The sequence below is a fragment of the Hydractinia symbiolongicarpus genome, chromosome 1 (genome assembly GCF_029227915.1).
Source record: "Hydractinia symbiolongicarpus strain clone_291-10 chromosome 1, HSymV2.1, whole genome shotgun sequence".
Taxonomy (NCBI): domain Eukaryota; kingdom Metazoa; phylum Cnidaria; class Hydrozoa; order Anthoathecata; family Hydractiniidae; genus Hydractinia; species Hydractinia symbiolongicarpus.
The window spans coordinates 13,276,203-13,300,286 of NC_079875.1; the positions used below are offsets into that span (position 1 = coordinate 13,276,203).

Below are 24,084 nucleotides of genomic sequence, written 5' to 3' on the forward strand. Positions count from 1 at the left end.
TTCAAGAATTTCAGATTTAATTATGCTGTATGAATTGTGATGTCATATTTCAGTAATAGCAAATTTGAACTTTTTCTTTCATCAGTAAATTTAGTCCTGTTAAGGGGTGTGCATCCAAACTTTATCAATGCATAGATATTATAGAGATTAATTGATCAACATTAATTTTTTTGCCAAAATGACACTCACTTGCTCGTCCCTGGCCTCTTATTTTTTTGCTGACGACTTAATAACTCGGGATCTGCAACTTGGTTTGCAATCAAATTTTGTGGGTAAGCTAGTATAAGCCCAATATGTTTACACAGAAAATTTCATTGCAAACTGACATGAAGATCCCAATCTCAATGATTAGCGATTAATTGACTGGGTGTAACTGTTTGAAGAGCAGGAGGCTTGGCTGTAAGCACAGATGGGAGATTTGGATTGCGTCCAAATACAAACTGATTGGGACTGAATCCACGGATATTATGCAACGCATTTTTGGCACAAGTGGCCCATGTAAGTGTATTTTCAACAGAACAACTAGTGTTGACAATTTGCAAAATCATATTTTCCACGATGGCATTATGACGCTCGCATACACCATTTGACCATGGAGCTTCTGCTGCTGTTGTATAAAACTCTTGTGTTAAACAGTTCTGCTACATCTCTGAAGAGGTCATTGTTGAATTCCCCTCTATTGTCTGTGCATCTCATTTTCTTACCAATACAGAGAAAAATTATTTTCCTGTTGAATTGGAATTGCTTGCGGTGACATGGGGAATTAAACGAATGGCGAGATACCTACATGGTCTGCCAGAATTTTTAGTAAAAACTGATCGCAAGCCCTTAGTTCCCATATAAACCAATAGGAGAGATGTCACCTAAAATTCAATGACTGCATATAAAGCTGCTGTACTATCGTTTTAAAGCAGAGTATGTACTTATGCAAACGGCGAGCTCGTCAAAGTGTTTTTTGGCCAGGTCTAAACAACTAAATCATGGAATTGATACATAGATGTAAGACCTACCTAATCTACCTGCCATCTAAAAAAAAGAATTGTTAAAACCACATGAGTTACCAACACAGCCATGGCAAAAGTTAGGAACTCATACAGATACAGATACAGACAAATAGCTGGAGTTGATAAACCCGTACTAGGTTAAATGTATTGTTCAAGAAAATAATTTTTAAGATTAATTTTAAATACATTAGAAGATTGTGAGTTTCGAATTTAAACAGAAAGACTGTTCCAGAGAACTGGACCAGAAACCCTAAATATAATGCCACTATAATTTACAAGGTTAGACCTGTTATGATGAAGTGTATAAGTAGGTCTGAAACAGTACCTAAATCAAAAATATTTTTTTCTATTAATCAATCTATTACTGCTTGTGTTGTAGTTGTGAAAAACCATTAAACCATTCTAGAAAATTGATTGGTGTTTCTTGTGATAGAGTATGGTAGATAAAATTAGCAAAATGCCGTTTGAATACATCTTTAACTTTCAAAATGTGTAGTTCTTTAAAGAGCAGATTAGTTGGAGGTAATGGCCCAGGTGTGATGGGATATAGTTGTCATTAGATGTTAACATTCTTACTGCCTTTTTTTGTAGAGTGAGAATCTGCCTAAGGACAGAATCACAAGCTGACCCCCAGACTTGAATACCATAAACAATATGAGAATAAATTAGACTATTATAAACATTTAAAGCAGATTATGTTCACAAATAGTCGTAGCTTATACATTAGACCTATGCTTCGACCAATTTTTTTAGACAGTACTGAGATATGTTGTTTCCAGTTTAAATGTTGATGAACATAAACGCCAAGGTATTTAATATAATCACTTTGAGTGATTGCACAATTATTATTTAGAGTAACATTGTGATTGAGAGTTTTGTTGTTGCTGTGAAAGATACGCTTAATTGTTTGAGCTCTTGGTTGATACAGTTTTCAAGCTTGTGAAGACTATCAAATTCAAAATAGATGTCCATGTCATCCGAAAAAAGAAAAAATAACAGTTTAGATGAAATGTTAGGTAGATCATTGATGTAAAGTAAGAAGAGAAGTGGGCCAAGTACAGACCCTTGGGGGACCCCTGTAATTGAAAAGAAGAAGATTCATTTTTAAAAACTACATATTGTTGTCTATCTGATAAATAAGACTCAAACCAATCTAAAGAAGCACCCCTGACACCATAGTGTTCAAGTTTAGATAATAATGTTTTGTGATTAACAGTATCAAATGCTTTTTTAGATCTATAAATATACCACATCCCAATTTTCTATTATCAATTGAGTTCCTAATGTGTTCTGTCATTTCTATTTCCACCAAATATAGTATAATTATTCTTTTTAAATCTAAATTGGTTCTTAAACAAAATTTGATTAAATTCAAGAAAATTGTAAAGTCTTTTATGCATTAATTTTTCTATGATGTTATCAAAAACAGATAGCAAAGATAAAGTTAATCAGATCTTGCATGGAACCCCCCTTATGTAGAGGGATGACTTTCGCAACCTTCAAAGCATTAGGAAAAGTACCAGTTAAAAACGAGTTATTAATTAAACTGCAAAGATGAATTATAATCAGATCAGCCACCGATTTTAACATGTTAAGGTGGCAGTAACCCTTTTTTAGCTATCCAAATAGCTGAATTATTTACTCAGTGTTTTATTCATACCATTTCCTAAAAATATAGGCCTTAATACATAATAAAATGATTTTAACTTAACACTAAAATTGCTGAGTCAGCATAAATCTCTATTTAAAGATGTATCATAAACAAGAAAAAAAATCTTCGAGCTCCAACTTTTTACAATTTTGTTATTTTTCATCAGCTTCTGGTTTTAAATTAACCTTCGGTTAACCCTGTTAAAACGGTGTGCAGGTTTTTTTTGTTCATTCTTATTTTTTTAACAATAGCCTTTTGTTTTTTAAAGGATTCTTTGTTAGCATCCCCTGCTGCATCATACACTGTTAAAAGAAAAATATTACGAATAAAAAGATTTCCGCACACCATATAATGGCTGCATGGTTCACCAAGCATGTCTAAAAATTTCAAAGTAAAACGAAAATGCTATCGAAAGTTAAAGCTTGTGCAGTGTAGCATAATGAAGATCGTCTAAAATTTCTACATAACGCGCCATCTTTGTTGTTATTAACGTTTCTCTTTAATAATTAAGTCATTTCTTTCTGTACAATTTTGCAAGCACATAGACTTTAACTATATTCGGCAGAACTAATTAATTATTTATGAATTTATTTTAAAGAGAAATTGTTGAGGCTAAATATTTTTGGTGAAAGATAATCGTGACAAGTGTGTTATAACAGAAAAAAATGAATATATAGTCTGATAACAATCTTTCGTAACTAATTATGTAAAAAAAAAATCCAATTTTTAAAAGGGTTACTGCCACCTTTAGAGGTATACTAGCAGAACCTAGACTTTTACTTTCCAAACCTTGAATAATATCAAGCACCTCCTGTGAAGTAACGTTGGATAACAAAAATTCATTGTCTTGTCTATTTTTAAAGAACTTGTCAGGCGAGATGTTCTTTTAGGAATACTTTTATCTAAATTAGGACCAACATTCATAAAAAAGTCGTTCACATGATTTGCTTTCATTTTTGGATCATTGATAATCAAACCAATGACAAGTTGAGAAATGCGTTGGTTTGAGTTGTTTGTTGTGTTGATTAAATAGAGAATACCTTGCCAATTTTTCTTTATATTATTGCTATGAGTTAGAAAGTAAGAATTTTTTCATAAGTGCATGTCTATCTACAAAGCATTCGAGCTGCCATGAAAAATCATTCATTAAGTTATTGCCTATCGACTTTGGCATTTGGGTGGCAGGGAAAAAGATTGGGTGCTAGGTGAAGCAAAGTAATTATCAGTTCATTCCTTCAAACAAAGGTATTCTTGACTTTTAATGAATTCAATTAGGTCAGAAGGCATCAACCTACACTCGATAATAGTTTATAACTCCAACGATGTACCCTTTAGAAGAAATCCACAGTGAAAACATTTCTTCACCAAATCCTAGCCTCTTTTTTCCTGCCACAGAAAAGCCAGAGCCAAGGAACGTAAACAAATGACGTCATGCTGGAATTCATCTATAATTTTTTTCACAATACCTATGCACTTTACAAGGAGGACCACATGCAATATGACAAGTGAAACGAATTTTATAGAATTTAAAAGTAGAATTTTAAAGTGTGTGTTAAGTTATTTATTATTGTTTTTGTTTCTGATTTTGTAATCTAATGGTCGATGACTGTATGCGCTGAAATGACTGATTTATCTAAATTTTGATGTGTTTCATAACCTTCTTGTGGCAGATTGATGGGTAATGGCAATATACGACATGCTAAATGAAATTATTTTTGTTGATTTAGATGTGTTCCAAAACTAATCTTTTCTACATTTTGTGTAAACTTTTGTTTACGAACCGTATACAATGTATATAATGAAAATAATTATTTTTTTAATTCAAGTTTATTCTTTGCTTATTGATTTTTTGACATTTAGGTTCAAAATTGTTGGTAAAGGGTAGTATGGATCATCATAGTAAAAAAGAAAAATTTTCGTGTTCCTAATTGGTTGACATTTACATTTCGTGTAAACTTTGTGGGCGAGAATGGTATGCAACTGACTGATTTTTGTAGATTTACATTTATTGTTTTCTTATTTATGGCTTTTTCATATTTTTGTATAAGCTTTTAAGGGAAAGACAATATTTAAAATGTGTAAAGAACTTATTTTTGTTGATTTGTGCTAACTCTTGCAAGCCAACTTTTTGACATTCCAGAATAAAATACTGAGGGTTTTTAACATAATCACAAGATGTACATATTTGAGATGCGTTGTTTCTTACATTGTTATTATCCGTGTTGTGACTGTTGGTGTTCTTACTGTCGGTTTTGTGAGTATTGGTGTGGTGAGTGTCGATGTTGTGAGTATGGTTGTTGTGACCTTTTATCAACTAAATTTTGCACGTTGCAACGAAAAAATAACGATGGCGAATTCTTGTAGATTGTCCAACGAGCTGATAATAGCTCTATTTAATAATAGCCGTCGTCTGTCTTCGTGTGTGCGAAAACCGCGTCCTGTTGATAATCGAACCATTGACATCGAATGAGATTTGGAAACGAAGTAGTTTTGTAAATGGTCACTTTTTTAAAGCCAGGGTGTGTTTCAAAAATGTCTCTGTACTTTTCACAAGTTAAAAAGTTCTAAATTATTTTTATGTCATTTGATATGTGTTTAAAAATGCCTATTAGTGATGTATGAATGAATAAATTTTGATTAACTATCGCTGAAAAAATCGTTTAAAAAAACCATGCTCAAAAGGTATACCGTCACCTTAAGGACATGCTCCATATAAAAAAAATCGTCTAAATTTTGTCTAGGATGTCGGTAGACACAACCACAAATAATGTTTTTATTTGTTTTGTTAGAGATCTCAATCCAAGTACTCTGGAACTGATCAGATTTAGCTCCAAGGTCATGTCTTGTAAAAGGTTTTTAAAGACTATTAACAAAAAAGAGTGTACCACCTTTAGCTTTGTTTGTTGGTGTAGGAAATATGTCACAACTGGCAATGGAAATGTTGGAAATCCATCATTTTGCTCAGATGTTTCTGAGATTGTAATGATATCAAGAAGTGACAGTCAGATAAAAATTTTACACACCAAAGGCAATACCAGCAGTGATTGTCAAGCTCATTTGTGGTTAGATCATTTTAGGTTGTTGGTGATGTCCCATCACATGTAATGTGACACCATTTATCATAAAGGTCACACTAAATAGCTTTTTGATTACACAAAACATTTTTGTTGCAAACACTACAAAGCCATTTTAAATTTAGTTGGATTTGGATTTAGGGGAGTGTTGTTAATTAACACCTCTTTGATCCCGTCATTAGTCACACTCAGTTTGAGTTGAGAAGAATTAAAGGGCATTTAACTCAGCTGTTGTAGAAAAGAGAATAAGAACAAGTGAAAAAAGAGGAAGCAAAGAGAACTACACCAAAAAAACAAACCAAAAGCAACTAATTTGGTAACAAAATGTGGAATTGAATTAAAGCTTGCAAAATGTATGCAAAAAACAGTCAAAAAACAAACACGAAACAGAAAAACGCACAAAAAAAGTATGAAACTATGACTGAAAGCAAGGAATATCCGACAAACAGGGGCAGAATAATTCAAAAAGAGTGTAACAGAGTAAGACTAACCTTTTCAGATACAATTTCCACTTGCCTTCGCTAAGTGTGTAGCAAAAAATGTCTACAAAATACCAATAAAATGACACAAAACGGCTTACACGAAAAGATGAAAGAATGGACATTGAGTTCAGATCATTCAATACATTGATCCTCAGTCTTATGAGATCCAAATGGGAAACGGACACATAACATGCCAAAACCAAATTAGCCCTAAAAAGTTGTTTACAATCTCTGCCTCCTAAGGCCCACGATTAGAGGTCCCTAGGTTGTTGTCAAACACGAAAATGACAGCAACAGTTCAAATACAACACAGACGAAAGCAACGAGTTAACAATTAGTGAGGACAAGATAAGCAAAAACACACAAAAAAAACGAGAATAGTACTGTTTATATAACAAAATCTGATTGACTATCAAAGAAACCCAAACTCTTACATTTATAGGAAACTTTATTGGACATTTATAGTTGTCAACAATTTGTGTTTGAAACTTTTTATTACATTCCAGAGATTGGTTAACCCTATTCCAACTGGACCAAATGGTCCCCTCTATCAGTTTTTTTTTGCATAACTTTTCATCCGATTATGATATGAGGATCTAAATATGGCAAATATTTTTTTTGAAAAATATATGCTCACCTTCAGCATTCATTCATTTTATTGACATTGTCAAAATCCAAAAAATAAGATATTTCATAAACTTCAAACAGAATGCAAAAGTTCCCTCTGGAACAAAAGTAATTAAATTTTAAGCAGATAGCGGCATTTTTAACAAATTCCAAGCAAAAATTTATTGCTGGCATTTTGTTTCTTTTATGACGTACTACAGTACTGTGAAAAGGTTTGTTAACATCATGTTCGTGTTACAAGCGTGGTGCACACGAACCACGATAAAATCGTGGTCTTTATGTATAACAAACATTCAAGTATTCTATTGTGGCCACCACGCTAATATTATTATCTCCACGAAGGATCGTTTGTCCCACGATTATTTTCGCAAGCTCCACGATTTTTATAGCCAGTATAATTTAATTTTTTTTCTTTTCAAAAAATTCTTTCATTAAAGTTAATTTGTTTGTTTCAGGTTTTATCAAGTTAAAAAAGCATATTCGTAGTTTTTGCTTGGTGTATACTTTTACGTTATGGACGCGATTGTATTTTTACGAAATGTCATTTGTCTAGAAAAGTTAAATTTGTCTGCGCTGATAGAAATGCTTTTTAGATTGCATTTTAAAAGTTTCAAAACGAAAAGCGGCGTTAGAAATGTTTTTTAAGATCGCATTTTAAAATTTTATAAACGAAAAGCGGCGATAGAAATGTTTTTTTAGATTGCATTTTAAAAGTTTATAAAAGAAAAGCGGCGATAGAAATGTTTTTTTACATCGTAATTTTGATTCACGAACAATTAAAATCTATTATGTAGCTAGCTTTATGACAACAAATTAAAACAACAAGTTAATTTATTTTTTTGCCGTCGGTTTTAATTTAATTGATAAACTAATACTGTTTTTGTTGTTTTACAATAAAAGTTATTTAATGTGGACACCACAGTGTAATGTTTATTTTTTGTTCGTGTAGTCCATGAAACATGATTGTATAGTCCATGATTGTTAAAAAAACGCATTGCAGGCTATCGTGGGTCCTGCGTAACATAAAATAAACACAAACCACGATGTTAACAAACCTTTCACAGTACTGTATAAATGTGCCAAGTTTGATTCAATTTGAACAACCCTTTGAAAAGTGGATTCCGTTAGCTAGTTATATGGCTATAACTAGGCTAGCTACACCTCAAGGCTGATTAGTGGTTATACAGTCAGGGTAAACACTTAATTAGGCCACAGTAGGCTAATTAGGGTATACAACCTATTTAGGGGACTCATTGTAGCCTAGGCGATATGTAACCTAGTTAAGACATTACAATATTTAAAGGCTTTTCAAACACACCTAAGACAAAATCGCAAAAAATCTTTGTTCAGTAGGGATAGTCTATGCAACCATGATTCCAAAATTGTCACTCGTGCCTCGATATGTTCGCGCAATTAAGAATTATGTTGAAATGAAATATATAACCTAATTAGGTTAAGTGTCGCCTATTTAGGTGACATTTTCATCCACCATATTTATTTTTTCCCTGCGGCGTGAATGGCTGAAATCCATTATTTAAAACAACAAATGGGGTCACACGAGGTTTGGGCCTTAAGTTACCAATGCAAATCATCATCATCATTCTTGGCTTAGCGTCCGTTTTCCATGCTAGCATGGGTTGGACGGGGTATATTAATGACCCTCTTCCAATCTGATCTAGACTGTGTTAGATCTAAACTCAAATTCCTCTGTATCAAGTCTGTCCTTATAACCTCATGCCAAGTCTTTCTCGGTCTGCCTCTGGGCTTTGCCCCAGGAACTATCAAGTCCCTACACTTTCTTACCCAATTATCCTCCTCCATTCTTTCCAAGCGCCCCTGCCAATTCAATCTTCTTATCTGGATAACATCTTTAATTCTACGGAGACTTAGCATGCTTAGCTCATCTGAACTCTTTCTGTCTCTCAGACTGGCGTTACACATCCACCTAACCATTCTCATATCATTCCTTTATAAACAGTCAAGATCTTCCTGCTTCACTGCCCATGTCTCACTACCGTACAACATAACACTTCTTACACAGGCCTCATACAACCTACCTTTTACCTCAATTGACAGCACTCTACTAGTCAACAAAGGAAGTAACTCTCTGAACTTTTTCCCAGCAGAACCTATCCTGCAAGTAACACTTCTTCCAACACCCCCTTCACTGCCCAACATATCACCTAAGTAACAAAAGTTCTCAACTATCTCTAACGAGCCACTGTTGTACATCATTAAAGCTGGAAATACTTCATTCTCTATAATCTCACCTTTGCAACTCTTGCATACAAACTGAATGTCAGCTCTTAACCTTCCTCTAATACTACAGTACTGTGAAAAGGTTTGTTAACATCGTGGTTCGTGTTTATTTCATGTTACGCACGAACCACAATAGCCCACGATACGTATTTTTTTAAAAATCGTGGACCTCACGATCATGTTTCGTGGACTACACGAACGAAAATTAAATATTACATCGTGGCTTCCACGATAGATAACTTCTATTGTAAAACAACAAAGACCGTATTAGTTTATCAATTAAATTAAAAACCGACAGCAAAAAAATAAATTAACATTTTTTTGTTTTAATTTGTTGTTATAAGGCTAGCTATATAAAAGATTTTAATCCTTCGTGAATCAAGCGCCGTCCATAGGGTATTAAATAAAACTGTAAAATTTTAAATAATTCTTTCACAAATTTATTTCTATTTTTTTTTTAAAAACGCATCTCTGTTCTAAATAAATGTTATAAAGGTTGTTTCATTTTAGTGTTACTCATCGTCACAAGCATGGTATATACAATCAAGCGACTTTATTTCATGAATTTAAATTTTAAGCTCAAATGAAAAAAAATTTATACGACTATACGTTCTTATAACAATACGGAAGTTTTTACGCAGAATATCCACTTCTTTTCCCATGGTTGCGCTTCAAAAAATATGAAAGTCAAGATACTTGTTCTTACGGTTTTTAAACATATATACCTTACTGTCGCTAACGCTTTATTACTTGGTGAAACAGGTCTAATATTATCTGGCGATTTCTGGTTATTATACATTTTTTTTAAAAGAGCGAGGTTAGTATTTTTTTTACACTTTCTTTTTCCACGCCAGGGCTTCAACCCTGGGGGCGAGTTGATTTTTTTAAAGTTTTTTATAAGAGTTTTTTCGTAACCCTTTCTCAGCCTTAAATTTCCTTATTTGTTTTCTTCCAAAATATTAAAATTTTTAAATAGATTGTTAAAATTATACTATTAAAAATCTGTTCGTAAAAAGTAAAATAATAGATTCAGAAATAAAGTCGCATTGAACTGCTGATCACGTTCTTATGAACTATTTTTTTATAACAACAAAATACCTGCATCAGGTTTTACGTTCATAAAAAGTCCACGTGGCTTCTGTTATTGAATAATTAATTATTAATGATGTGAAGTTTCGAAGCATTTTCTGTACAAATAAAATAGACAAAAATGACCTTTTGATCATTAAAAAAATGTTTGAAAATAATATTTCTTTCATGAATTTTAGACTCATATTGCGCGGGATTTTAGGCTGAGCATGTTCTTATAAACAAATTTTTATTAAGAAATAATGTGTCTAATTTTACGTTCATAAAAAGTTCACGTAGCTTCTGTTATTGAATAATAGGTCATTCTTTTTTGTTTAAGATTTATTATTCGCTGTCTGAAATATTTTGGAAGCACCATGTCTTGATTTGTAAATTGTATAAATGGTTTCGCCAAACAGAGCATCCATATTTAACTTTTTTTTTCAAAGAGAAACTAATTGCTCAGCTGACTTTTAAAGACGCCGACAAAATTAGAGAAAGATACATCGGCAAAATAGATAAGACATAAAAGAAAGAAAAACTCAATGACCAAATACGCTTTTAAAATCTACTTTAATTTAATGACTGTTAAATATTTTGCATATATTTTCGGTTCAACGTTTTCTTGAACAGAGTTCTTTTGGCAAAAAAATATCGGCAAAACAATGAGATGTGTTTGAGACGGGCGTTATTGAAGTTTTAAAAACTGAAATTAAATTATGGTCAGACAAATTTAACTTTTCTTTACAAAATAACATTTCGTACAAAACATTTAATTGCGTCCGTTCGTAAAACTCAATAAAACAAATTACCGACGCTTTTGAAAAGAAAAAAAATTAAATCTATATAATTCGTGGAGCTCGCAAAAAAGATCGTGGGACACACGATCCTTCGTGGAGATAATTATATTAGCGTGGTGGCCACGATAGAATGTTTGAATATTTGTTATACACGAAGACCACGATTTTATCGTGGTTGGTGTGCACCACGCTCATTACACGAACACGATGTTAACAAACCTTTTCACAGTACTGTACTGCACTTCTTATGTACCCAATGCTTGCAAGTCAGACAAAAAATTGAGTTACAACCAACCCCTTTCCTGCAAACTCCACAAGGCCACTTTCCAACTACAAGGTCACACTTGGCTGCAATGCTACTAATCATGACTTTAGACTTTGCTGTGTTTACCTTTAGCCCTTTCTCTTCTAGTCCTTTCTTCCACTTCTCAAACTTTTCAACTAATTCTTCCATCGACTCTGCTATGAGAACCAAATCATCTGCATACAATAACTCCCATGGACAACCTGTTCTGAACTCCATCGACAGCGCTTCTAAGACTAGAACAAACAACAAAGGACTAAGTACAGAACCCTGATGTACACCAACATTTACACTAAATTCATCACTAAGTGAATCGTTAATCCTGACACGACTTCTAGCATTGCTGTACATAGACTGTACCATCGTAACTAGCCACTCATCCACACCTAATTTTCTCATAGCCCACAATGCAAATAAGACAATAATTGGTCAAAATTATCTGCAAAGTGGACAGATTTGATTCACATGAAAATTGTAGTGCGAAACGCAATGATTTCGACGTATTTACAACGGAAAGTTTTCGTTCGCCTAGTTAGACTACAGGTAGCCTAATTAAACTACATCACGTCGCCTAACTAAATGACTCGCCTAATTAGGTCATGCCGCCTAATTAGGTGTTTACCCTGACTGTTATAGCTCTCGTACTTTGTGCGGGAGACCAGGGTTTGATTGCTCTTGACGGCGATTCAACATGGGCGACTGAATGTTACCATAGCCCGGATTAACCCAAGCCATGTGAGGGAAATTGGGAAGATGGCTCCAGGTGTGGGCTGTTGGATGTTGCCGGGAGTTGTCTAGTAGAGGCGCCGTAGATTAGTGGTTATAGCTTTCGTACTCTGTGCGGGAGACCGAGGTTCGATTCCTCTTGACGGCGATTCAACATGTGCAAGTGAATGTTACCATAGCCCCGGGTTAACCCAAGCCATGTGAGGGAAATTGGGGAGATGGCACACTGTGTGTGGGCCGTTGGATGTTGCCGGGAGTTGTCTAGTAGAGCGTGGGCCCTAGTAATTGGGTCTGCGTAGCTCAAAATGAGCATTAAATACTCTAGGACTCTCCATCTAAGCCATGGCCCCTCCTGGAAATAATAGACAGGGTATATCCCTCGATATTTGTGAGGCTAGCCATGTAAAATATGCACATCTAGAGCGCTGGCCCTAATAATTGGGACTGGGTAGCTCAAAACGAGCATTAAATACTCTAGAACTCTTCATCTAAGCCATGGCCCTTCTTGGAAATAATAGACAGGGTATATCCCTCAATATTAGTGAGGTTAGCCATGTAAAATATGCACATATATCTATCTACCTAGTAGAGCTAGCTAGCTAGAGCTAGCTAGCTACCTAAAAAAATTATATTCTTTTAAATAATGTTTAAAAATAATATAATACCTTTTTGCTACACCAGTATTGTTTTCAAAACGAAAGTGGGAAACGAACACCCATGCTATTTGTTTTGTGCTTTAACTTTTTGGACATAACTGGTTACCTTTTTTTTTTTTGCCATAAAGCACATGACATGTTTATTTTGATTTATTTCAGCAACAACCGACTAGGACCGTCGTCCCACACAAAGTGGGGCGCTTTCACTTAGTAGAACACTTAAACATATTCCAAGTAGGGAAAAACTATTCAAAGTAAAATAATATTTCTATCAAGATTTCATATTTTATACAAATAGTACAAAAGGAGGGCAACAGGAGGGCTTCGTGTTCATTGGTTGATTTTAATCTTTGTTTGCTTTGAGAAATTTGTTTTTTAATTGGTGGATTTGAATTTTAGGCTAGCCGCAAACTTTTTTGATATTTTGAATAAGCAACTAAATTTTGTTTCATGTCTATCCACTTTTTTGAAATTATGAATAGGCAAGAGCAACAGGACTAATGGGCTTCCGTAACTAACAAACATGTTGGTCCCGTTTGTCAAAACAAGTTGGCACAACATGCTGGAAACCCGAAAATTTTTTGCACATGATCAAGAATTTTATCATTTTGTGTCGATTCGAATTTTAAAACAATGTTGGCACCGTTTGCGCTTTGCGTCAACATGTTCACGCAACATTGGTGAATTTCGTGGCCCAAAACTATGGAGCATGCTTCTAAACGATGAGATAAAAAGCATTCCATCTACAAAACAATTTAAAATTGCACTAAGAAATCAGCTGTTACGAAGTAATAACGAACAAGTCTTCTTCTGAAACAACACTACGTGTGATAATTAAACGCTTTCTTTTATTTAACATAACATTTAATATCTTATTAAGTTTTTAATTATCAATTTTTATTTGACGCTCTTTTTAATGACGGCTATGTAAGGTGTGAGATGATAAGACTGCATAGTCTTCTACTTACTCCTGCCATTTTATTCTACGTACGTGATACAGTTATGTATATATATATATATATCCCAATGTAGAAATTTATGCTTGTACTTATGTGTATGTAGAACTTGTATCTGTAATTTTGAAATGGTTGTATGTAAATTTCTTTTGGCGAAAAAAAATAAATAAATAATTGATTAACAATGTCGATAAATTTAAAGAAACACTAGAAAATTAGGATGACGATGAAAACGGCTTTGGTCACTTCCTAAAGGCCCTTTGACGAAACGCAAAAGGAAAGTCTCTCAGGAGAAACAAACTTTTTATTTCAAAATGTATCGATATCCTTGATAAACCCAAAGAACAAGTACAAGAAGGTAACCCTAGACATACTTCGCATAAGTCCCTAAGCGTTGTATGTATCTGCACAACTGTAGCAGTTGGACACAAGAAGACCTCATATCTCCATCGTTACAGGTTAGACAAACAACAAACTTTATACCAGGTCTATACACAATTAGCGATACATACGATATGTTTTAGGCTTTTTCCCACTGCCATTCCACTCTGTCTTTGTTAATAAAATAGTCAGTAAATATTTCCCTCACTACCTTTGCGCGCCTAGAAATTTCACTTCAAACTTGGTTGAAATTGTAAAAATGCAGGAGGGTTGGATTTAAATTTCAGCAAAAAAATGTGCAAAACTAAGGCAAAAGTTGTGACATTGGTAGCCTTCTTAAGAGGCAAGTTTAAAACATTACAAAATGCTCCCCATCTGTTCGCCCGAATTCCGAACAAATTTTCTGAAATACGTCGCGCTTGACTGTGGCGATAGTTGTGGACTCTTTTTTTTCTGGAGTAAGATACTTTTACGGGTATAGCTTCATCATATTCCTTTTCAACACCCAGGTGTCAACTCCCACAAACACAAAAGGTTCGACATACTGTTAGCCTTGTGATAGAGCGTTTGCTTCCAGTGCGGGATGTCTTGGGTTCATTGCTCTTGATTTTTTCCCGTAAATCAGAATTAATCTTAACGCCTGAATCATTCATGTGACCGTTGCTAACGTTATCTGCATACCAGCATTCATATTCTGGTCCTGCAACAGCCAACAAAATAACAGAAAAGTTTTTTTTGTAGTTGATAAATTCGGAATATTTTCCTGGCGGAAGGTTACAACAATATGTTGGCCGTCCATCACAGCGCCAATACAATTGGGAAAATTCCACTTAGAGTAGATATTTTATGAAATTTCAAGCCATTCCTTCTATACGAGAGGATGGTGTTCGTATAAAATCCTTCCAAATATAAGGCGCTATCGCTTTGAAACTTGTAGAATTGTGTTTGAGATAGTTCTTTTGGAAATCTGAAATTGGTAGCACAGGGGCGAAATTTCTCTCTCTTTGTTAAAAAGCGAATGGAAATCTGAAATTGGTAGCACAGGGGCGAATTTTCTCTCTCTTTGTTAAAAAGCGAATGGTCAAAACGAATCTTTCTTGGGCATGAATTACTTTTTTTGAGAGATGATGTATGACTCGACATATTTTAAAACTTCCTTAAAACTTTCATAATCCATTCTCATTATTCTTTTGTATGTTCCGTATGTTCTGCACTCAATTCATTAAAAAGGTTTTTAAATAGTCTATATTGTTCTTTTTTTTATCCAATCTCTTTTTTTCCGCGACTATTACCTTTTTCATCGTCAGCGATGAATGCTCAAAGCAAGTAAGCAGTTCATCTCACTTGTTGCTTTAACATTGCTTTAAATGAATGTTGTTATTGAAATGTTGCTGAAGGGGTTGCAAACCGCGTCAACATGAGCTTTAAGGGTTTGCTTTGACACATTCGTTTTTGCGTTTAAGCTTTCGTAAGAGAGAAATTTAAATTTAATATTCACTCGATAGGCATTTTATCATAGCCGGATTTCACGTTCTTTTGCAACATTTTTTATCGGGACGGTGATGTATATCAAAAAAATACAAACTGCTCTATTTGATTTTTTGTTCTTTTTTATAAGGCGTCTACATTATATAATTATAAAACTTGTTGTGCTAAATTTTTAACACGTTTTCATTTGGCCTTGAGTGTTCTCAATGCCAGTAATTATTTACACATGCCCCATATGGGGCAAAGACAATTAAAGTCGGTGACAGTAGCTAAATAATTGACCGATTATGCATAGGACAAGTCTTTCATTTTTGTGTGTTCTCATGAGATTGTGCTTTAATATCAGCATAACCTGCTTCTTTGAAATGGAAAACGAGAAAACGTACATTCAGGACCAATTCCTTTAAGGGTTAAAAGATATTTTTATTGTCTTGTTATTCTTATTTTCTTTATGTCTTTTGTGGAAAAAAATTAATGGTAAAATCTCAATTTTTGAATACAATAATAGAGAGGTTTCTTCACTGGATTCGGCACCAAGGTACTGGGTCTCGGTATTGATGTCAGGGTATCGGGTATTGGGGTATTGGGTATCACACCTAGGGTATCGGGTCTCATTTTTTTTTATATGACCAAACAGAGAGCGGAAAGGAAGCTTAAAAAAGTTAGAAAAACAAAAGTAAAGTGCTAAGCTAACTTACAGAAGAGAATTAAAATTATTGTGGTTAAACATTATGATTTTGAAAATGGAGAAAATAATTATGATATTTGTACTCCTCAAATTATCTATCGTATATTCATCAAATACTACTCAGACAACAATAACATCGCCGTTGACAGCAAAAACACAAAACGCAACTTCAACTATCAAGAAGACACCGACGGAACCTGTACCAACAACGAGCCAACAGCCAACAAAAGCGGTATGTAGTTAAGCTGAAAGCAGTTGGCTTATTTTGTTTATTTTATCTTTGGCGTCGTAGTTTAGTCGTTATTACTCTTGTACTTTGTGCACGAGACCGGGGTTCGATTCCCCTTGGCGGCGATATTCAATATGAGCAATTGAATATTACCATACCCCTGGGTTAACCCAAGCCCTGTGAGGGAAATTGGGGAGATGGCGCACTGTGTGGACTGTTGGATGTTGCAGGGAGTTGTCTGGCAGAGCGCTGACTCTAATTGAGTTTGCATAGCTCAAAGAGAGAAATAAATACTTAAATACATAAATACTACAATAATACCCCATCAAAGCCATAGCCGCTCCCGGAAATAATAGACAGCGTTTATCCCTCGATATTTGTGAGGCTAGCCATGTAAAATATGCACATCTATCTATCTATTTATTTAATCTCTTGTATGTAAATGCGTATGTTGTGTGATACAACAATACGTATATATGTTCTGCCCTGATTATGAACTCTGCCCGTATTATGTACGGCAGCTTGCCCCATTTATAAAAACAGGGCAGGAAATATATAATCAGGATTGGCCGGTATGTGTACAACACTTTTTCTATTATTTGGCATTTATAGAACACACATAATCGGGGGAGGTTGGCTTATGTGCGACCCTTTTTTTCGTTATTTCTCACTTTTAGAACGTACATAATCAGGGCTGAGCGACTTTTATATCATTCGTCATCACTTCTGATAAGCAATAGCCTTGGTGGCAAAACTGTTATTGTTCTCAAATGAAACGAAATTTCGTGGAAACTAAATTTTGGGATTCGCAAGTTTAATAACTTTCACCAAACTTAATTCCTGCAAAACAAATACTTTTGATCATCCCCAGAATAAAAATGAGCCCACCCATCCGCACAAGGGTGCCAAAATAAGCCGCATAAGACGTAAAAAATGCAGGAGTTTTCAGGCGCGTTCGGCGCTTTGAAAAATTTTAAGTATTCAAAAAACCCGCATAGGCCTGAAAAATGCCCGAAAAAAAAGAAATCAGACACAATATGATTCTAAAAACTATAAAAATTAAAATAAACTTTCTAGGTGGTAGCGACGTTCTTAAAAGAACCGTTTTTGATGGTTTTTGATAAACCTTTATAACTTCTCTCTCTCCAAGCGCCTTCTTTCCAACTATCGTCCGCATGGTATGTTACAAGGAATTGTATTTTGGGAATGCTACGGGTGAGCTTTGGAAAGTGCTTTGATTCAAATAGTCACCCGAACCCGCCCATATATATGGAAGCGTTTGTGGCTTATCGGCACCTTCTTCCATCCGCAAAATCTAGTTTCGTGAAATTTAGTTACTTCAAAGTATATTATGTTGAAATCTACTCACAAGAGGAGTTTATACGAAGAATTACGTTGAGATTTTTTTTCGCTATGCCTAATTTCAATGCCGTTTTATGCTGCAGAAAAAAATTATGTCTAGACTTTTTTCTTTCACCATGCCTAGTCAATTTTTTTATTCACAAAAGTTTGAAGAAAATGCCATTCACTATGATGTGTTATACTTTGAATACTAATTCTCTCAGTTAAAATGTCAGGCGGTACTGTCCCGACCCGACTACAGATGACAGTCCAACTTTGACGTGGGACTGGCCTGTCAGTTCACAGTTGGGACCAAATTAAAATCTTTGAGAAAGTTGTAAGAAATAGAATTATTACTTTCCTAGACACACATAACATCTTTAATCCAACTCAGCATGGTTTCGTGCATACAGATCGTGTTTAAGCCAACTACTCGACCATTACAACACAATTATCACATCACTTTGCGAAGGTGAAAATGTAGATTTAATTTATCCTGACTTTGCAAAGGCTTTCGACAAAGTTGATATCAACATAACTCGGCATATACAAGCAAAAGTGTTAGACTGGATAACAGCATTCATAAAAAATGGACTCAAATGGTCTGTGTAAGTGGTAGCATCTCTTTACCAGTGCATGTTCTGTCTTGTGTTCCACAGGGAAGTGTCTTAGGTCCTCCTCCCCCTATCATTCTTATGTATGATATCAATAAAAGCATTCATCAAAGCACACTTCTTTTAAGTTTTGCGGATGACACACGCTTCCTGCAAGAAATACTAACCCTTAGCGACTCAGAGACTCTTCAAATGTCATTGAACCATGTTTATGCCTGGGCATATCACAACAATTTGTTTTTAAATAAAACAAAATTTGAATTATTACAAGACGGTAAAAACCATTAACTGAAGCAAGTCACCATCCCGAGAAACCCTAACAACCAAGAATTATGTTAAGGACTAAGGAGTATTCCTGAGCACTGACTGTACTTTCATGATGCATAGCAACATTGTTATAGAAAAAGAAAAGCGATTTTCAAGCTGGATCCTCCAAGTGTTTTAATCAAGAAACCAGTTGTAATGCTTACACTATGGAGGTCACTAGTTGTACCCCATCTAAAATATTGCTTGTAGTTATGGTCACCTTCTTTGAAGTACCATGTGAGATCACTCCAATCAGTACAATCAACTTTTTGCCCAAAATTTATGGCTCTGATAGAAAAAATTACTGGAATAATTTAAAGTCTCACAGAATATACTCATTACAACAAAGAATAGATAGATACCAAATTATTTACTTGTGGAAAATACTAGAAGGCTTTGTACCAAATTTCCTTCTTCACCCTGTTTTATGCCACACAACACCACGTAAAGGAAGACTTCGCAAACTCCCAGAAGTCATGTCATCTGCCAGCAAAAGTCACTTCTCCCTTCTGCACTCATCCTTTATCAAGCACTTTAGATATCTTTCCAAAACGGTTAGTGACCTAACTGGATGCACAGTAGGAAAGTTCAAAACTTATCTTGACAATATTTTCCGGACTATACCTGATGAGCACCTGATGATGCAACAAAATCAAGACCTAAACAACAGTCTTCTGACAGTACTTAAAAATGCTGCATCTATTCCACTACCTCTTTTAGTTATTGGAGCAGCACAAGAAGACACAGTTGAGGTTATCAGAGGTATCAGAAGTATAAGTAAGACAAACCCCTTTTATAAAACTGCTTATTAATGGATGCTCTAAAAAATCGTAACCACTGATAAGTCTTTAATACACTGGGTATATGACAACCAAACATTATGTGTTCTATCGAAATTCCATATTTCAACAACTAACTTATTACAAACAATGGAGTGACACCCCCCCCCCCCATCTTTGTTATGTATACCACTGTTATCCAATCTCAACTGTACATATCTATTGTCTTATTTTCAAAAAGGCTTTAAGTATAAGAAATCTATAGTATTGATATGCTCTGGCAACTCTCCCTCAGACCAACGTCTGCCTATTTCAGAGTTTTCATTAGTCCCACCCTGCCCTGAAGACCAGCATCAGAGGATAAAATTAGATTAAATTTCGGCAATTGTATAGGTCTGTTAAACTGAGCCACTGTGAGCAGCCATAGAAAACTCTAACAGACCTTTAAATCAAAATTCCACATGGCCTTAAGACGTAGGTTCTTATCTGTTTCTAAAAACCTATAATGTAAGTTGCCATACTTTACAGCATCAAAGGAAGAAATTAATGTTCCAAAAACCCTTAAAACAAACCTGAGCTGTAGGGTGAGGCGTGCACAACAAGTCCTTACATGGAGTCTTTAGTTTTATGACCCTTTCCTTGATTAAGGCTGTTGTCATCTGAGCGGATTTTAACACAAACCCTAAAAACACTATACATTGGGTAGGTACTAGAACTGACTTGTTTGGATGTACAGTAAGTCCTAAGCTTCTTAGTACTTTAAAGGGTACTTCGACAACTTGAAGATCCTAACAGCTGCACCAAACCCAAAGGATAAAGCTAAAAATAGTAAGAGCTTCCATTTTAAATAGCGTTATCTGACATATCTATTTACCTGTTTAAGGTTGATAATCATTCTTGTCCCTCTTTTTTAGGGACACTAAATATATGCCTAAAAGAAAACAGTTATTTGCTGCTTGTATCTGATTGATTACCTTTTTTAGTAAAAGTTGTTGAATTTCCTTACTTATAGTTATACAATCCTTTAGTGAAAACTTCACTGAGTGGTAAGATGAGACTAGGTCACTAATAAATTCGATGTATTTTAACTGATTATACTTCATCAGGAGGAATATCTGTTTGTACTTTTAAAGTTATTTTCTTGCAATGATTTGATTATTTTGTCCAAATCATCTCCAAACAGCAACAAGTCTTTCTTTAGACACATCCTCCGCTAATCTTTTTAGGTGAGGCATTACACCGATTAACCCTACACTTCTATACTGATTTAGCTGCTGGTTTGATTCCATACAGGCATAAAAGATAGGCCTCTATTATTTTTAATCATTTGTGAAATCTTTAACAACATCTAAATTTAGTTTTGTGTAAATTCACAAATTTCTAGTTTTCTAAACTCTTTTTTAAGTGAAAAGTAGCAGAACAATTCTGTTGATGAAGCATTATGCATGAATATGTTATACTTTGGAAAGGTGCAGTGTCAGAACCCAGAACCACATGACAATGAGACTAAAGAGCTTTTGACAGGCCACCAAAGCACAAACTAAGGAGAGCCTGGGTGGGGAAAGATGGGGCAAGCACTACGACTAAAAGGCATGGTTGGCACAATCCCCATCTTGCCCAGCTTATAATGTATAAACAAGACCTAACCAATCTGGTCTAAACAATAGACCTATAGTTTTTAACCTAAATTCTCAACCTGATATTCTTACGAAAGAAAAATTGTGTGTTTACATAAATAACTTATCAACTTTTTCCAGAATAATTCTGTGCTGTCCACATTTACATGGTAGGGCTTATTTTAATTTAGCCACTCAATTGCTCAGCATTCGCTGAGTGCTCTACTTGTACGAAAGATTCTCATTGCTATTGGTGTAGCCCATCTGGACAATGCTTACAATACCCAAAAGGAAAGATTATCCCGAAGGGTTGTTCTGGAAATAAATGGTACTGGAAGCAGTGTGTTATTCCAGGTATGTAACAGCCTTAAATTTAAAGTAAGCTTTCGTTTTCCCGGTGTCAGCTTTTTTGCGTATTGTCCTGGTTTATACATTTAATAATAACAATGGACTGTTTTCCTGTATAAGCAGTCTACATTCTTGATTTCTACAGAGTAACTTTTAAACTTCTAAAAGGTCACTAAAAGCAATAGAATTAGTGTGCCAGGTATCAAAATGTCAAGAAATTTTAAAACACTTGACGTGACTGTTATTTTCTTTATAAAGGTAATTTTTTACTTAAAAACGAAATGAAACGAATCGAAACGGACAATTGTGATTTTTAGAACACGATGGGTTGTAATAATGTCAAAAATATTTATTCAACAGTCTCAGCAGGCAACTCAATAGTGGTCAATAAATCTGTCTCTTAATCTCTTACAGGTTATGTTTTGATCATCGTTGTGCCCTCCCTCGGAGGTTTGATCCTTCTCCTCTGTGGTTGCTGCATCTATTGTAAGTGTTGTCGAACATCAAGCAAAAGCTGGAAAAAAGAGGAGGAACGAATAACTCAAAGGAGAAAGGATCGTCAGCTCCGAAATGACGATAAGAAAGCCGAGCGACAAAAACGTGCAGATGCTTTGAGAATGAAGTATGGCTTGTTGAAGTCGGATGATGAGGAGCCGCTTATTTAAACGAAGACCTTTATCCTTTATTTTTTTTCTAAACAAACCGTTTTTATTTTTTTATTTTATAATATTTTTTTCTGATAAGATTCTGATAAGAGCTCAGAAAGTTTCAAAATTAAGATTACTTTATGAATAGACTTATGTAATCTGTTGTTGTACGTTAGATTTCAATTCAGATCTTAACTTTAATTTGGAGCAGACTTCAGAGCAGACTGGATTAAGCACATTTTTTGTTGCTGTTGTTGTTCTTGTTCTTGTTGTTTTGCTGTTGTTGGTGTTGTCCTTGTCCTTACTTAAAACAAAATTCAGTGGTTACTTTCTATTAACGCAGTGATGGCATTTGTATATATTAAGAATCGCTTAGAGCTCAGTATCGTTTTTTAACTTGAAATTTCTTATTTATGTTTTTGTCAGTTTTTGTATCATTTTCATTTGTTATTTCCTTTCATTTGATGCCTAAAACTGAAACTGTTTTTTTTTGTGTCATGATGCTAGATTTTCTTTTAAACTCTTATTTCGCTTTTCTCCTCAAATTTGATCAAGTCACAACACGCTGTCTTTTTTCTGTAAGTTTTCTGTCCAGAACTGTGACAGCCATTTTAGGGAAAAGAAGCTACGGAAACTTCGTTTCAATGAATATGGATTACAGGTTGGAAAAACCGAATTTTCAACAAAATTAACCTTTCTATCTTCTTGTTCCATCTTTGTGTTACACCCTACTATAATAGAAAACCTTGTTTTAAATGTCTTCAGGTTTATTTTGCTCCTTCAACTTATCCGTAAAACATTCGCACAATGTTATTGTGAATTCGAGCTGTACGCTCTGACTATTTTAAGCATACTTTTTTAAAGAACGTTTTAATTAAGGATTCTAAAATCCCAAGCACTGATATTTTTTTAAAAAAACACAATTTTTAGTTTTGATTTAATTTGCACGTTTTTTTATGAGCATCTTGTTTTGAGCTAAAATTCGAATTCGAAATTTTGCGTTTGAGGCTAATATAGCTATGTTGTACTTCTGTGCTTGTGTCCAGTGTGATTGTTATAAATTGTTCAAAATTTTAATCGCAAGTCTTTATGTTTAACATATAACTTAATTTTTTTGCTCTATTTTGCTATATTGTTAAACTCATAAAAAACGTGTATTTTTTTAGTAAAATGTACAGTTATAAATTTTGATTAACTTTGCATGCATGCAACTGATCAAGCAAAAAGCACGCTTTTTTTAATTTGTGTTTGAATAAGCGAGTTTACTTAACGATCAACGTGGGTATGTTATTTGTGGTAGCTGTGGTTATTACTTTATTACGAAATTGAGAGCGGTGATGATGGTAATTTTTGTGTTTTCAGTGAGAAGTTTTATTTTATGTTAGATAAGTTGTGATAACACAGTAAAAGCTCGTTTTCTTTGACTGTATTTTGCGCTATAGCTATGTTGATTAAGTGCGCATGCGCTAACAAAGAGGCTCGTAAGCTTTTTGCGCTATAGTGAAAAAACAGTCAACGGGACGAGAAATTTCATGTTTTGAAGAAAACCTAAAATACTATTGTACTATAACAGAGTTTTCTCATTTTGTGTGTGTACGTGAAAACAGGTGTGTTTCAAGTTTGGTTTTGTTGTGTATGATGGTAAGAATATTTTTTCTCTGTAAACGGAGTTAATAAAAATAATAAGAAAATAGTGAGATATGTGTTGCCTGTTCATCCCCACCAGTTTGTAAAAAGTATTAGTTATCGCGAGCACTAATTTTTGCGAAGCTTTAACTCGAAATTTCGGAAAATGTTTGCAATTTAAAACCCACTCCTAAACGTTCTTTTCCCTTCTAACTCTCTATGCCGTGTCTAACATCTTTGAACGGTGACCAAGAAAGAGAAGATTAAACTTCAGTAGACTTTAGTTATTTTAAAATACAAGAGGCGTTGACGTAAAACATCTTTAAAAAAGAAGATGTAAAGATTTTTTTATTCCGGTTTCAATGCATACGCCGCGTAGTTTTCTTTCATGTTTGCGCGGCTCTCACAAATAGT

The 24,084-nt window shown here is 34.5% G+C and overlaps 2 protein-coding genes across 4 annotated transcripts in view; one reads left to right on the forward strand and one right to left on the reverse strand.

Annotated features, from left to right (window-relative positions):
- Window positions 1-12,847, reverse strand: part of LOC130640794 (major facilitator superfamily domain-containing protein 12-like) — a 29,177-nt gene extending 16,330 nt beyond the window's left edge. For 2 of the 3 annotated variants that reach the window (XM_057447360.1, XM_057447352.1), the window contains exon 1: window positions 12,661-12,847. The gene's annotated coding sequence lies outside the window, so the exon portion shown is untranslated. The remainder of the gene's footprint in view (window positions 1-12,660) is intronic. The other variant, XM_057447368.1, reaches the window with a different exon arrangement.
- Window positions 12,848-16,087: 3,240 nt separating this feature from the next.
- On the forward strand, window positions 16,088-23,743 carry LOC130640823 (pituitary tumor-transforming gene 1 protein-interacting protein-like). The gene is made up of 3 exons (XM_057447392.1): window positions 16,088-16,396; window positions 21,241-21,403; window positions 21,812-23,743. The coding sequence occupies exons 1-3, from the start codon at window positions 16,208-16,210 to the stop codon at window positions 22,060-22,062; spliced, it is 603 nt and encodes a 200-aa protein (XP_057303375.1). The 5' UTR covers window positions 16,088-16,207; the 3' UTR covers window positions 22,063-23,743.
- Window positions 23,744-24,084: the final 341 nt, after the last annotated feature.

Excerpts from the sequence above, each read along its gene's own strand:
- LOC130640823 (XM_057447392.1), top strand. The coding sequence starts at position 16,208 with ATGATTTTGAAAATGGAGAAAATAATTATGATATTTGTACTCCTCAAA. Across the intron at positions 16,397-21,240 it reads GCCAACAGCCAACAAAAGCG|CCACTCAATTGCTCAGCATT; the intron begins GTATGTAGTTAA and ends ATTTTAATTTAG. Across the intron at positions 21,404-21,811 it reads GAAGCAGTGTGTTATTCCAG|GTTATGTTTTGATCATCGTT; the intron begins GTATGTAACAGC and ends AATCTCTTACAG.